The 13,029-nt window shown below is 42.3% G+C and overlaps 3 protein-coding genes across 4 annotated transcripts in view; all 3 read left to right on the forward strand.

The window, feature by feature from the left end:
• The window catches only part of LOC123982851 (zinc finger protein 502-like), a 441,737-nt gene that overhangs the window by 405,438 nt on the left and 23,270 nt on the right, over nucleotides 1-13,029 (forward strand). The gene's annotated exons all lie outside the window — the stretch shown is intronic.
• Nucleotides 1-13,029, forward strand: part of LOC123982847 — a 29,708-nt gene that overhangs the window by 8,988 nt on the left and 7,691 nt on the right. The gene's annotated exons all lie outside the window — the stretch shown is intronic.
• Nucleotides 7-7,263, forward strand: LOC123982849 (zinc finger protein 436-like). Its single transcript, XM_046068754.1, has 8 exons — nucleotides 7-36; nucleotides 152-434; nucleotides 558-734; nucleotides 2,173-2,264; nucleotides 3,674-3,858; nucleotides 3,945-4,109; nucleotides 4,253-4,401; nucleotides 5,276-7,263. Exons 2-8 carry the CDS (start codon nucleotides 200-202, stop codon nucleotides 6,847-6,849), a joined length of 2,577 nt encoding a protein of 858 aa, XP_045924710.1. The 5' UTR covers nucleotides 7-36; nucleotides 152-199; the 3' UTR covers nucleotides 6,850-7,263.

The following is a 13,029-nucleotide window of genomic DNA, read 5'->3' on the forward strand; positions in this document are numbered from 1 at the left end:
ATCACTTCCAAGGGCACAGCAACGAGTGTCGAATGGGTAAGTCCTGACAGTCGCAGCGTATCATAACTGTAAATTCCCATTAAAACACATTTGTAGTGAAAGCCAGTGCTGTACATGCCAAATGCAATCCTGCCTTTTCTTGGACTTTCAGATCTGTCCCAATGGACACAGCTTGTGGAGGTGGAATTCCCAGCCTGTAATGAAGTGTGGGACGCAAGCTGGAGATTTTCTCTTGTCCACCAACATTTTGTTGTCTGGCAACGACTATGCGAAGGTCGCCCTCTTGTTCAAGTTCATGAACATGGGGATGGTGAAGAAGAACACCTTCGTGTCCATTCAGGACGCTTACTGTGTGGACACAGTGAAGAGCTTCTGGGAAGAGAGGAGGACTGAGGCCCTCAGTGGCCTTCAGGGGAAAGATGTTGTGGTCCTAGGTGTGTAGCTGAAACTTTACCATGTTATACAAGTATTGAAGACATTAGGCAGTGTGACTGTATGTAAGCAGCTAACTCATTTATATAATTTTTGGATTTTATTTTTATTACTTTTTTTTTCAGCAGAGAATGACACTAAGGAGATCATTCATGTTGCCACCATCAACAAGCAGCAGACATCCTGCAACTCTGTCGTCATGGAGAAGGAGGGTTTTATCGAGACTGTGGACAAGCTTACATCAGAGATAAAGCATGAGGAGATCTGCACAGGTGCTAATGCCCAGATCACAGCCCTTATGAGTAGGTACTCATCTGATATAATGTACAAATACATGTCGAATCTTTGCAGAGCAACATGTTGGCATCTGTAGCTGCACTATCTTACAAAAGTGAGTACACCCCTCACATTTTTGTAAATATTTGATTATATCTTTTCATGTGACAACCCTGAAGAAATGACACTTTGCTACAATGTAAAATAGTGTCTGTACAGCTTGTACAACAGTGTAAATTTGCTGTCTCCTCAAAATAACGCATCACAAAGCCATTAATGTCTAAACCGCTGGCATATTTCCATAGCGAGGGTTCCAGTATCCGCATCAGGAGGTGTAGCTCCTCAGCCGGCTTGTTCGCTGCAGGTTTGGAGGCTTTAGTGTTAGGCATGTTGTCTGGATGTTGTTAAGCATAGTTTTAGGGTAGTAACTTTCTTTTACAATTAAGTAAATAGTCAAGTATAGCTCTGTAGCAGCGGGTGCTCAGCAACGGTCGACTGCTCAGGGTGGTGGGGGCTATGGAGTAAGTGGTGGTGGTGATGGGGCAGTGGATAAGATGCATGCCTTTGGTGTGAGAGACCCAGGTTCAATTCCCCACTGTGACATGTCTACCAATGTGTTCCTGAGCAAGACACTTGAGGCACGCTCCAGAGGCGTGCGACCTCTGACATATATAGCAATTGTAAGTCGCTTTGGATAAAAGCATCAGCAGCAGATTACTGTCAGTCTAGAACATTGTATGGTGACAGCATCACTTGGCCACTAATGACCTTTTAATATCTGCTGATGATGGCATGTGCTCAGTCCAAGTACTCCTATACCGTAACCCTGCATTTGACACTATTCATCACAACATCATGTTTCGACAGACTGTGGTACTGGGTGGAGATATCTGGTACAGCTTTAAAATGGTTTTCATCCTACCTGTCAAATAGGAGGTTCTGTTTCTTTGTGAATAACTATGTCGCTTCATTCTGTCCAGTAAAATATGTTGTGCCTCAGGGGTCGGTCTTAGGACCCATTTTATTTTCCTTTTTATTTGCTTCCCCCTGGAGACATTATTGAGAAACATGGTGTCTCTTTTCATGTTTATGCTGATCACACACAGATCTACTCAGATCCACAGCCCCCGGAATGCTGAGTTCACTTACCGATTGCCTTTGTGATGTCAAAAATTGGATGTCAAATAATTTCCTCCAGCTCAACTCAGACAAAACAGAGATCCTGGTCATTGGGTCCCAGCAAATGGCAAAACAAATACTGCAATCTGCAGTGCACTGCACACTGCTGTGCACAAAGAGACTAGAGTGTCGAACACACAGCACACTTTTTTTGTTTAATATAATCACACCCTTTATGTAATTGAACAGGGTGACATCGCAATTGAGATTAGATTAATTGTGCAGCCCTAGTTGAAAAGATGATTGAAATATTGGAGTAATATTAAATGCTTCCCCACTTTACAGACCCAGACGAAGGCAGATACAAGGATCTTGGAATTCATCACAGTCAGGACATGTGGCATGGTGCCAAGAACCTTGTCAAAAAAATAGCTGCTGTAAGTTGAATAAGTGACTCATGTTACTGTCTACAGTATGTATTCTTTAAAAAGTGACTATATCTTAAATCAGGGGTATTTAACTATGTGCCATTCCTCACAGAGTACGTATGTTTTCATTCCAATCAAAGACAAAAAAGTTGATTTCATTGTTTAGCCCCTCCTCTCTGGCTGAAGGTGTGTTAATCACTGAAATCATCTGGTGTAGTCTGTGGTTGGGATTAAAATAGGACCATTCCTCTTTACAATACTGTTTCAGTTCAGCAGTAGTCTTGGGATGTCTGGTGTGAATCGCTCTTGAGGTCATGCCACAGCATCTCAATTGGGTTGAGGTGAGAACTCTGACTGGGCAACTTCAGAAAGCAGATTTTCTGCTGCTGAATCCATTCTGTTGTTGATGTACTTCTGTGCTTTGGGTCGTCCTGTTCTGTCACCCAGCTTCTGCTGAGCTTCGATTGGCGGACAGATGGCCTTAGAGTCTCAAATTTCTTGTTGATTTCATGTTTCCGCTGATGCTACAGGCTACCAGGCTCTGAGGCAGTAAAGCGCCCCAAACCATGATGCCCCCTCCACCATACTTTAGAGTTGGGATGAGGTTTTGATGTTAGCATGCTGTGCCTTTTTCCTCCACACATAGAGTTGTGTGCTCCTGTCAAACAATCATTTCATCTGTTCACAGAATATTTTGCCAGTAGTGCTGTGGAACATCCAAGTTCTCTTTTGCAAATTTCAGATGCGCAGTAATGGGGTTTTTTTGGACAGCGTGGCTTCCTCTATGGTGTCCTCCCATGACCTCTATTCGTGTTTAGTGTTTGACATATCGTAGAGTTGTCTACACAGTTCTAGACATTTCTGTAAGTCTTCAGCTGCCACTCTCGGATTCTTCTTAACCTTGTTGAACATTCTGCACTGTGTCCATGCAATCATCCTTAAGAGGATGGCAACTCTTAGGGAGCGAAGCAACAGTGCTGAACTTTCTCCACCTTCATGCAATTCTTAATCTTAAGTCTTTTGAGAGCTCTTTTGTTCGAGGCGTGGTTCACATCAGGCAATGATTCTTAAGAATAGCAAACTCATAATTGGTGTGTATTTTTTATAGGGTAGGGCAGCTCTTATAATCACATCCAATCTTGTCTCATTGGACTCCAGGTTGGCTGACTCCAATTAACTTCAATTTTAAAATTAGTCCAATAAGTCTTCATCCTATGGGTTCACATAATTTTCCCACCCTGCACTGTGGATGTCTACACAGTGTGTTCAACATATAGTTGTTTGTGTGGTATTAGTTTAAGCAGACTCTGTTTGTCTATTGTTATTCAAACAAGTTCAGATTCTATATTGTTTATCTTACTCTGTTTATTCATTTCCATGAGAGGCATCTTTTTATAGTGCTACTCTGTTTTTTACAGGCACTGTGGCTTGGTATCATTCACCATGTGTGTGACATTCCCACCTGGACTATGGGAAAGTGTCAACATGTGCACCTTAAAGAAAAGGCGTGGATCCAGAAAGACTCCAGGTGCCACAAAGCTTTAGTGGACATCGTTCTAAATAAGCGTTGGCTGAAGCATGTGCATAAATACCTGCTCTTCAGGTAAAATGTCCACATGTTTCACAAAGATGTACATTATGATTATTTGTGCTTATTTAATTACATAAATACATTTTTTGTTGTATCAGATCAGCTGCAGACCTAGAGGCTTTCCAGAATCATATATTGATGTATGTCAGCAAGCGCTTCACCTTCAGTCCCCCAGTTTATGAGGCAAGAGTTCTGCTTGCCGCTCTGGACTATAACTTCCACCGGAACCGATCAACAATGAAAACAGCAGAAGGCAAAGAGATGTACGTTTTACACTTGAAATATTTACATTCCCATTTACAATCTGTGTATTCAGTGTGTTAATTATTAACATTTTGCCATTCAAGGTTATCAGTTGTTATAATGACTAATTGATTTTTAATGGTTGAAATTTGCGTAATTACAGTCTCAGAATGCTGTACAAGAAAAACAGCAGAAGACACAAGTTATATGCCCTGAAGTCTGGAAAAATCTACTCATACATCTCTGATCTGCAGGCAAGGATTGTAAAGAGGAGAATCACAAGTGGAGTGGCAATGCCTAGAAAGAAGACGGGTAAGACTTTGTTTTCCTCCAGACCCAAAGTTGATGGTGACTAAAATTCCCGAGGGTTATTATTACCGTGCGCATTTTAATTACCATGATAACCGGGTTTGGTTACCGCTCTATTATAAACTTACAGGAAATACTGTCCAGCATCAACCGAAGTTAGTGTCAGTCTCCCAGAAATATGCAGCGTGGCTTTGTTTGGGTCAGTGACAACACAGCGGAAGACGGCGCTGTGGAGATTTTTACAGTTTGTAAGCTAAAGCTCTCAGTGTTAGCTGCTCTTGTAAAAACGCTACACGTTGTTCTGCGTCTGTGTGCGCTGTGTGTCTGTAGACTCTGTTCGTCCACTGCACGAGAACACGTTAAGCAATTTAGTGAACCAACCAGCACATCTTGTTTTTTTAAATCCAGCAGCTATCAAATTAGTTGTAAAAGTGTCTGAACAAGAGAAACACTGCAGACTCCTCTGTATTTATGTCAGTTGTTGGGCTCATTGCAGTTACTATCACTGTCTTTTAAAGACTTATTTGTTTTCATGTAATTGTGCATGGGGTCATTACCTCTATACTATAAAATATAAAATCTTGATAATGTTAATGCTCACTTAGATGGTTTTCATATGCAAAAGGTATTGGCTGTTATTTTATTGTTTATGCAAACAAAATGTCAAATGTATTTGTAGTTTTCTATATAAAACTTGTTGAAATGGTTTCACTGTGTATATCAGTACATTTTAATCTTTTTTTGGCACATTTTTTACAATACTGTGATATTATATATAATATTTGGTAAGGAAAGTCCATCTTACACATTGTAGATAAGTTTGTACGATATTGTGTCCTAGAAAATGGCTGCCAACATTTGTTGCTGTGTGTTTCAGTGTTGCCTGCAGATGTCCAGCAGCTGTTGGTGATTAAAGAAGAGGTTCCCTCTGAGTGGAGCCCCAGTCTGGACCAGGAGGACCCAGAGCCCCTACACATAAAAGAAGAACAGGAGGAACTCTGGATCAGTCAGGAGGGAGAGCAGCTTAATGGACTGGAGGAGGCTGATATCACCAGGTTCCCATTCACTGCTGTTACTGTGAAGAGTGAAGATGAGGAAGAGAAACCTCAGTCTCCACAGCTTCATCAAAGCCAAACTGAGGACAACAGAGAGGCAGAGCCTTCAGCCAGCAGCTCAGCTACGCAGATAAAAACAGAAACTGATGGAGGATCAGAACCTGCTGGGAACCTTGATCCAGATAGTCATTTACAACCAGATACTGCTGAAAAAGCTTCAGAGACTGAAGTCAGTGATAATGACTGGCAAGAACCTTTGTCAGATTCTGAAGCTGAAACTGAAGACAGTGACAATGGTTGGAAGGAGACCAGAGCACCTGAGTCAGGTGTAAATGCTCTGAAATATAAGGAAGCTCCTGTAAGTGATGCAGGATGTAATGCTGGGAAAGAATCATTTAGCTGCTTTGAATGTGGTAAACAATATCACCTCAAGGGGTCTCTTCAGAGACACATGAAGTGTCATTCACGAAAAAGGTCCTCCAGCCGTCTGGTTAATAAGAAATGTTTCAGAATGAAGGAAAATGTAGATTCACAGATGAGAGTCCACACAGGAGAGAAACGATTTGGCTGTGATGTTTGTGGGAAAAGATTTTACCAGCAGGTACATCTTAAGGAACACACAAGAGTGCACACAGGAGAGAAACCATTTGGCTGTGATGTTTGTGGGAAGAGATTTAATATCCAGGGAAATCTTAAGAAACACATGCGAGTCCACACAGGAGAGAAACCATTTGTCTGTGATGTTTGTGGGACGAGATTTACAGAACAGGGGAATCTTAAGACACACATGAGAGGCCACACAGGAGAGAAACCATTTGCTTGTGATGTTTGTAGTAAAAGATTTAATCAGCAGGTACATCTTAAGGAACACATGAGAGTGCACACAGGAGAGAAACCATTTGTCTGTGATGTTTGTGGTAAGAAATTTACAGAACAGGGGAATCTTAAGACACACATGAGACTTCACACAGGAGAGAAACCATTTAGCTGTGGCAGTTGTGGTAAAAGATTTAACCAGCAGGTACATCTTAAGGAACACATGAGAGTCCATAAAGGAGAGAAACCATTTGGCTGTGATGGTTGTGGGAAGAGATTTACACATAAGGGAAATCTTAAGAAACACATGAAAGTCCATACAGGAGAGAAACCGTTTCGCTGTGATGATTGTGGTAAAAGATTTAATCAGCAGCCACATCTTAAGAGACACATGAGACTCCACACGGGAGATAAACCATTTGACTGTGGTGGTTGTGGGAAGAAATTTACTCAACCGGAAAATCTTAAGAACCACATGAGAGTCCATACAGGAGAGAAACCGTTTGGCTGTGATGTTTGCAGTAAAAGATTTAATCAGCAGCCACATCTTAAGAGACACATGAGAGTCCACACAGGATAGAAGTTGTTTACTAAGCACGTTGGGAAGAACCACAGCAGTTTTCATTGTCTTTTAGTGTTTTGTTATATATTGTTTTTGTCTTTCTCTTGTGTTTATTTTAAAATACACTACATAGACAAAAGTACTGGGACACCACTGTACCAATACTTACGGGAGGGGCTGTTTTTGCATGTTATTTTCTTTGTTAAGGGAAATTATAATGCTACAGCATACAATCTTTGACAATAGTTCTTCCAACATTTTGTGTTTGAACTTTTCCTGTTTCAAAATGACAAGGCCCCTTTGCACAGACTAGTCGGAAATTGCCAGGCCATCTGAAGACTGAAGACACACACTTCTGGTTAGATTCTAACTGCCTTTCATTTGCTCTGTACCCGTACTCTGCATAACACAATAAAGTTGATTGTAATCTAAGCAGAAGTGGTCCTAAATAAAGAGATGTTTGGGAGTGGAAAGAGCTGGCTCTCGGACAGCAATGGAGCCATAAGATCCGGCTCCCCTGAAAGAGTGAGGCAGAAATGAACTCTTGACTAAAAATGACGAAGCAAGACTGTTAATCCCATTAAGACGTTCTTTAGTGAGTAAACAAAGGCCAAAAATACATGCATATATAGCGTGTGCTAAACAAGAGTTACAGCATTACTTCCGGCCACACAACTGATGTCATCACCTCACGTACTCTTTTTCCTAGAGCCTCCTGGGTAATGAAGTCCCCTTTTTAATGTAACTCCAAATTAAATGAAATGCAGTTCTCCCTTTAACTACATATTCAACAGATTTATGAATATAAATGTTAACTTATATCTTAACTTATTAATCCTTATAAATAATATGTTCTCTCAAATAAATTCTCAACAAGGAGCCTTAATTCCCCATTACTTCTGGTTTAGGGTGAAATTTCAAAACCAACTGAAGTCCTATCTAAGGCTTCAGTTTTTTGCCCGATTCTGTGTACTACAAGGTGTTCTGTGGCCCCTAGAAGTTTACATGCTGCTGAGCATTGTTCGCTGAGAGCCATCCAAAATTGCATAGGTATCTATAGTACGTTGTCTTTTCCATAGGATCACTTTGACCATCTTTAGAAGGATTTTGGGAGCGCTGGACTGGGGATTCAGATATAGGAACTTGGAGTCTCTCTCTCTTTGGTTAACATGGTGAAGAATGCCCACATGTTTCTCACTGGGGGACATTGCTCTTTCAGATTGCATTTCATTGCCATATGTGGTCCTGCACACCTCCAACATTTCATTTCCTGTGTAATCCAGGCTAATATGTCCTCTGTTCTCAGACCCTTCAGCTCTTTGCATTAGATAATTGAATTGAAAAGCTGAGTTGCTGTATTGGCATGCTTTTGGCCAGTTTACCTGAATGGGAAGAGGTATGGGGTTGGGTGTTGGTACCATGCAGTATGGTGGCTGCTGTGGGGGCAGGCCTTGGTGCTAAACTCCTGATCTGAATGGTGGTTTTAGGAGTCAGATGTGTGTCTTGAGCCGCCACTAACTGACACTGAGCCATGTAGCAAAATCCACCAGGGTAAAGTGGGTTCTGGCCGGGCTGAACGGATATAGCATATGAAGTTGGCTACTGAATCAGCTGGTAGCTTGCTAAAGAGATGCTTTACATGAGATGAACAGGCAAGTTCAGCTGCTCCCTCACACTCCCCCATAGCCTGCATCATTCCTACTAGGGATTGGACTCTTAATTGCTTTTTGTGGAACGCCTGAAAATCACCAGGTTAAACATTTTGTAGACCTCATATAGTGGTCATCTATATCAAGGCTAAATGGTGGGGCTGCCCATACTGTTGGTCTAGAGTGGCCAATGAGTTCGTATAAAGCAGTGGGTCATGAGCTTAGACCAATGCAATATAACGTAGCGTACAGTTGTGGGTTCTGTATCAGAGCTTGGGGGCCTTAATGGGGGAATGACATTACAGTATTATTGATCAGCTTGGTTATGGTCATAAGGATACTGGGGCTGCATTACAGAGTTTGACCAGCTTGCATGAGCAGGAGGCAACTGAGGAGGTGCTAATGGTACCTGAGATGAAGAAGCACTTGTTGGGGAGGAGGCCTACTGGAATGGTGGGGTTGCTGGAGGCACCTGAAACAGTTTGTGTCCGCAGTGGGAGGGGTCAGCTACAATCTTTCCTGCACGCCTCAGAGTCCTGAAGGCGTCATGGAGAGATGGAAGATTGCAGCTGATCACCTTATCTGTGGAAAGGATGATACATACTAGATGGTGATGGAGGAGGTGAGGATGGGCTCAATGATGGTGATGTAGAAGTGCACCATCATTGTCAGGCTGAACTTCTTCAGCTTCCGCAGGAAGTACGTCCTTTGCTGGGCTTTTTTGGTGAGGTAACTGATGTTCAGCTCCCAATTGAGGTCCTGGGAGATGATGTTGCCCAGAAAGCGGAAAGACTCCACAGTATTAACTGTGGAGTCGCACAGGATGATGGGGGAGAGTCAGGCTGAGTTCTTCCTAAAGTCCACAACCATCTCCACTGTCTTATGAGTGTTGAGCTCTAGGTAGTTCTGGCTGCACTAGGTCACCAGATGGTTGTTGTTGATGAGGTTGTAGGCAGAGATGAGCCCAATGAAGGTGGTGTCTCCTGCCACTGTTACTGTAAAAACAGAAACCACTCCACTTTTTTTTGCCGGAAAGTTCTGTGTCACAGTTCTCTCGGAAGCCGGCCAGCAGCAGCACAGACACCGGTATCAATCCACAGTGCCACGTCTCCCATAGAACAGAAGATGAATAAAAGTCTCTGTTTTTCCCCACCAGTAGCTGAAGTTTGTCAAGTTTACTGCGCAGTGAGCACAAGTTGGAAACATTATCCCAGTAGCTGTCTACAAGGTCCCCACCATTGGAAACGCATGGGAGCCCCAGCATGGTTACCTGTTCCTTTGGTGCTTTACAGCCTGGGTAACAAAGAGGTTGTCCTCCACAAAAATGTCCAAAAATTCCACTGACGACATGAAAAAAGTGGGAAATAAATCCACTGGTGTTGTTCCCCTGATGGTTATGACTTCTCCTCTGGCGGGAGAGCTCCAGGTAGCACAGATGAAAACTGAAAAAAAACAAAGTGCACCAAACAAAGAGGCAGCCATACAAAATCACATCTGCTCAGCTGCTCTTTGAAACAGTGGACCACATCTTCGCGGCATAGGACCTCCTGCCTTGCCTCTGGCCAGCCCACCCATGAATTCCATTCTGTGTCTGTAGCCTGATCTCTGACACTGTCCCTTTCTGTAAAGTGTTATCTCTGCACTCTACCAACATCCTGCTGCCTGTGAGAAGTAGGGACATTTTGTCATTGAGTCGCCCCATGCTGGCCATTGGAAAGAATGCAGGTTTAAAGCACTTCTATATTGGTTTCTCTTTTCAGATGAGAATGTGAGGAGTTGAGGAGATACAAACTGAGAAATGTCAAATTCAGGTTACCAGTTATGCCCAAAGAATATGTAGTCATTTTTGATGCTGTGCCAAGGAGTGAGCTGCAACCTCTTACATGTTCTTACAGGCAACTTAGTTGTATATTCCTTGGAAAAGTTGACATTACTAAGAATAAATTCTCAAATAAATATATCAGGAATTGCATACAAGCTGTAACTCCAGGGGCGGACAGGCCATTGGGAGTATTTCGTGAGTTTTCCCTGTGGGCCGCTTGACAATTGGGCCTATAAACCGCATACTACTGAAATTCGACTGGTATGCGCCTTGATCGACTGGCCCACAGTGTATGGGTACTAGCCCACACGGGTGTGGGGCGGACCCGTTTTAATATGATTGGCTATTTCAGTCAATCACGCACTCAGATCATGAAATAATCAGAACATCAGCAGTCGAAACGCGACCTAACACCTTGCCCGGTTATTTGTGCTCAAAAATCATGGATAAAAAACATGCATCGAAACCAAAGGTGGTGCTGAAAAATTAAGGGGGAGAAACAAAAGTTGTGGTTCGAAGCAGGTGCAGCAAAATGCCTCAACATGACAGGCTTTTCTTTTGGTGCTGGTGCTACTTTTATCGCCGTCAGGCAGGATACCAACGGCAGGGGTGGGTAGTAACTCGTTACAAGTAATGCAAATGAGTAAAAAAGGCGTTAGCATCTTTTCACGTTTCTTTTATAAAAACTGTACTGTTACTCTTTACTCGAGTATTTTTTGGGCCAGTAAAGTATTTAACGTTGCTACATTTGCCATTCATACCTTCATTACTCAACTAGTCTTTTATCTACAATACATTTTGCTTCACTAACCAAAGTGAGCTGTCATCTAAGCTGTATGGTCCAAGGGGTGTAGCACAAAAAACTGGGTCTCTGTGGGCTCCCTTCCTCTCTTGGTCCCTGTCTCTGATGCATCTTTTGAAAAATATCGACAAATAATTGAGCCAACAACTGTACACATTAAACTGTGTTGGTGATTAGGGTAGTCACTCATGAACCCTTCTTACTACATTTAAACAACTAATGAAAAGGGCCATTTGTGTTGAAAGGTGGTGGGGACATACGGGCTCAGATTAGGAGTGTGATGATACGCTTGGGTCAAGGGATGTGATGATGCACGGGGGCTGTGGGTCCTTCTTATATACAGTCTATTGTCCTCACCTAGAAAATTTAAATAAAATTTCCTGCATTCTGGTGATATTTTCTGCTCCAGTTTATCGAGGGAAACAAAACAAAAAATGGACAATGCACATTTATTCCTCTACATTTAAATTGCATTGCATGTTTTCTTATTGTGCAAATAAACGATACTCAAAGCATTTTCATTTGTTAGTTAATATTTCTTGGTGCAAACAAATTTTCAAGAACATTTTTAACAAATACTTTCAAAAAGTGATGGCGACAAAATCAGCAATTACAAAATATGCTGGGGGAATGTCCCCAGCGTCTCCAGTGCACCACATTTCGACCCTCTTTACTCAACACACTGTCTCCTACAATTACTACACTATGGTTAAATGAGGATTGCTGTGAGTATCATGCTCAAAATAACTATTTCTTCATGCTTATTGAAGCATTCGTCATTCCCAAAGTATAGTATAAGACAATGCTGAAAAATACCGTCTTAGTTGTCATAGCCCTACATTGAGAAAATGCTTATTATACTGCATGGATGCCTATTTTAGGGGGGCTGAAGCTACCCTAACATGGTTCTAAGCCCCCCCAAATAATAATAATAAAAATAATTTTTACAGTGCAGACATTTATCAACAAAGGGAAGCACGAATATTGATAAATACTATTGAATAATACAAATATAATTAATATTTATGAAAGACAGTGTTGTGTAGTGACAGGTTATTGCTGAACTTAAGCTATGTTTACTTGAAGCAAAGGAAAAGGGATATTTTAGTTGGCTATGAAAACACTAGTGTTGGTAGTGTGAATGCCATTAATATTACCCATCTCTAGTAGCCTATTTCAAAACAATATCAGTCCCCCTAGAATGTTGTTTTCAGTGAAAACTAAATGTTATGGTGTCCCTGCTCTGGTATATCCTTTAATTCATTGACCAGATGAATATTGAAGATATTTTAGGAGAGAGAAGCAAGAGAATGGCAGGGCAGCTGATTATGAGGTCAGTAAGTTAGTGGTCTACAGCTAAGTAGTGGTCTGCAGGTCAGTAGTGGTCTGCAGGTCAGTAGTGGTCTGCAGGTCTGTAGTGGTCTACAGGTCAGTAGTGGTCTACAGGTAAGTAGTGGATTACAGGTCAACTGGTCTACAGGTCTTTAGTAGTCTACAGTCTCAGGTCTCAGAATTCCTCTCAGGGAATGACCTCCTAGATCCATATCAGTCTGGTTTTAAGAGTGCCCACTCTACTGAAATGGCTCTTCTGTCTGTAACAGAAGCCCTAAGGTCAGCTAAAGCTGCAGCCCAATCCTCAGTTCTTATCCTGCTTGACCTATCAGCTGCCTTTGACACAGTCAACCACAGGATCCTGCTATCCGCTCTCTCAGCAATGGGCATCTCGAGTAAAGCACTCCTGTGGTTCGAATCCTACCTCTCGGCGCGTTCCTAAAATGTTTTGTGGCAAGGACAATTATCCTCCTCCCACTGCCTCTCCACAGGGGTACCCAAGGCTCAGTGCTTGGGCCCCTTCTCTTCTCAATTTACACCACCTCACTGGGGCCGATCATTCGCTCGCACGGCTTCTCTTACCACTGCTACGC

Source organism: Micropterus dolomieu, linkage group LG14 (genome assembly GCF_021292245.1).
Source record: "Micropterus dolomieu isolate WLL.071019.BEF.003 ecotype Adirondacks linkage group LG14, ASM2129224v1, whole genome shotgun sequence".
NCBI lineage: Eukaryota > Metazoa > Chordata > Actinopteri > Centrarchiformes > Centrarchidae > Micropterus > Micropterus dolomieu.

What these genes read in the sequence shown, in the direction of transcription:
- LOC123982849 (XM_046068754.1), top strand. Translation starts at nt 200, where the DNA reads ATGAAGTGTGGGACGCAAGCTGGAGATTTTCTCTTGTCCACCAACATT. An exon ending in GAAAGATGTTGTGGTCCTAG is followed by an intron (nt 435 to 557) that starts GTGTGTAGCTGA and finishes TTTTTTTTTCAG; the next exon opens with CAGAGAATGACACTAAGGAG. An exon ending in AATGCCTAGAAAGAAGACGG is followed by an intron (nt 4,402 to 5,275) that starts GTAAGACTTTGT and finishes TGTGTGTTTCAG; the next exon opens with TGTTGCCTGCAGATGTCCAG.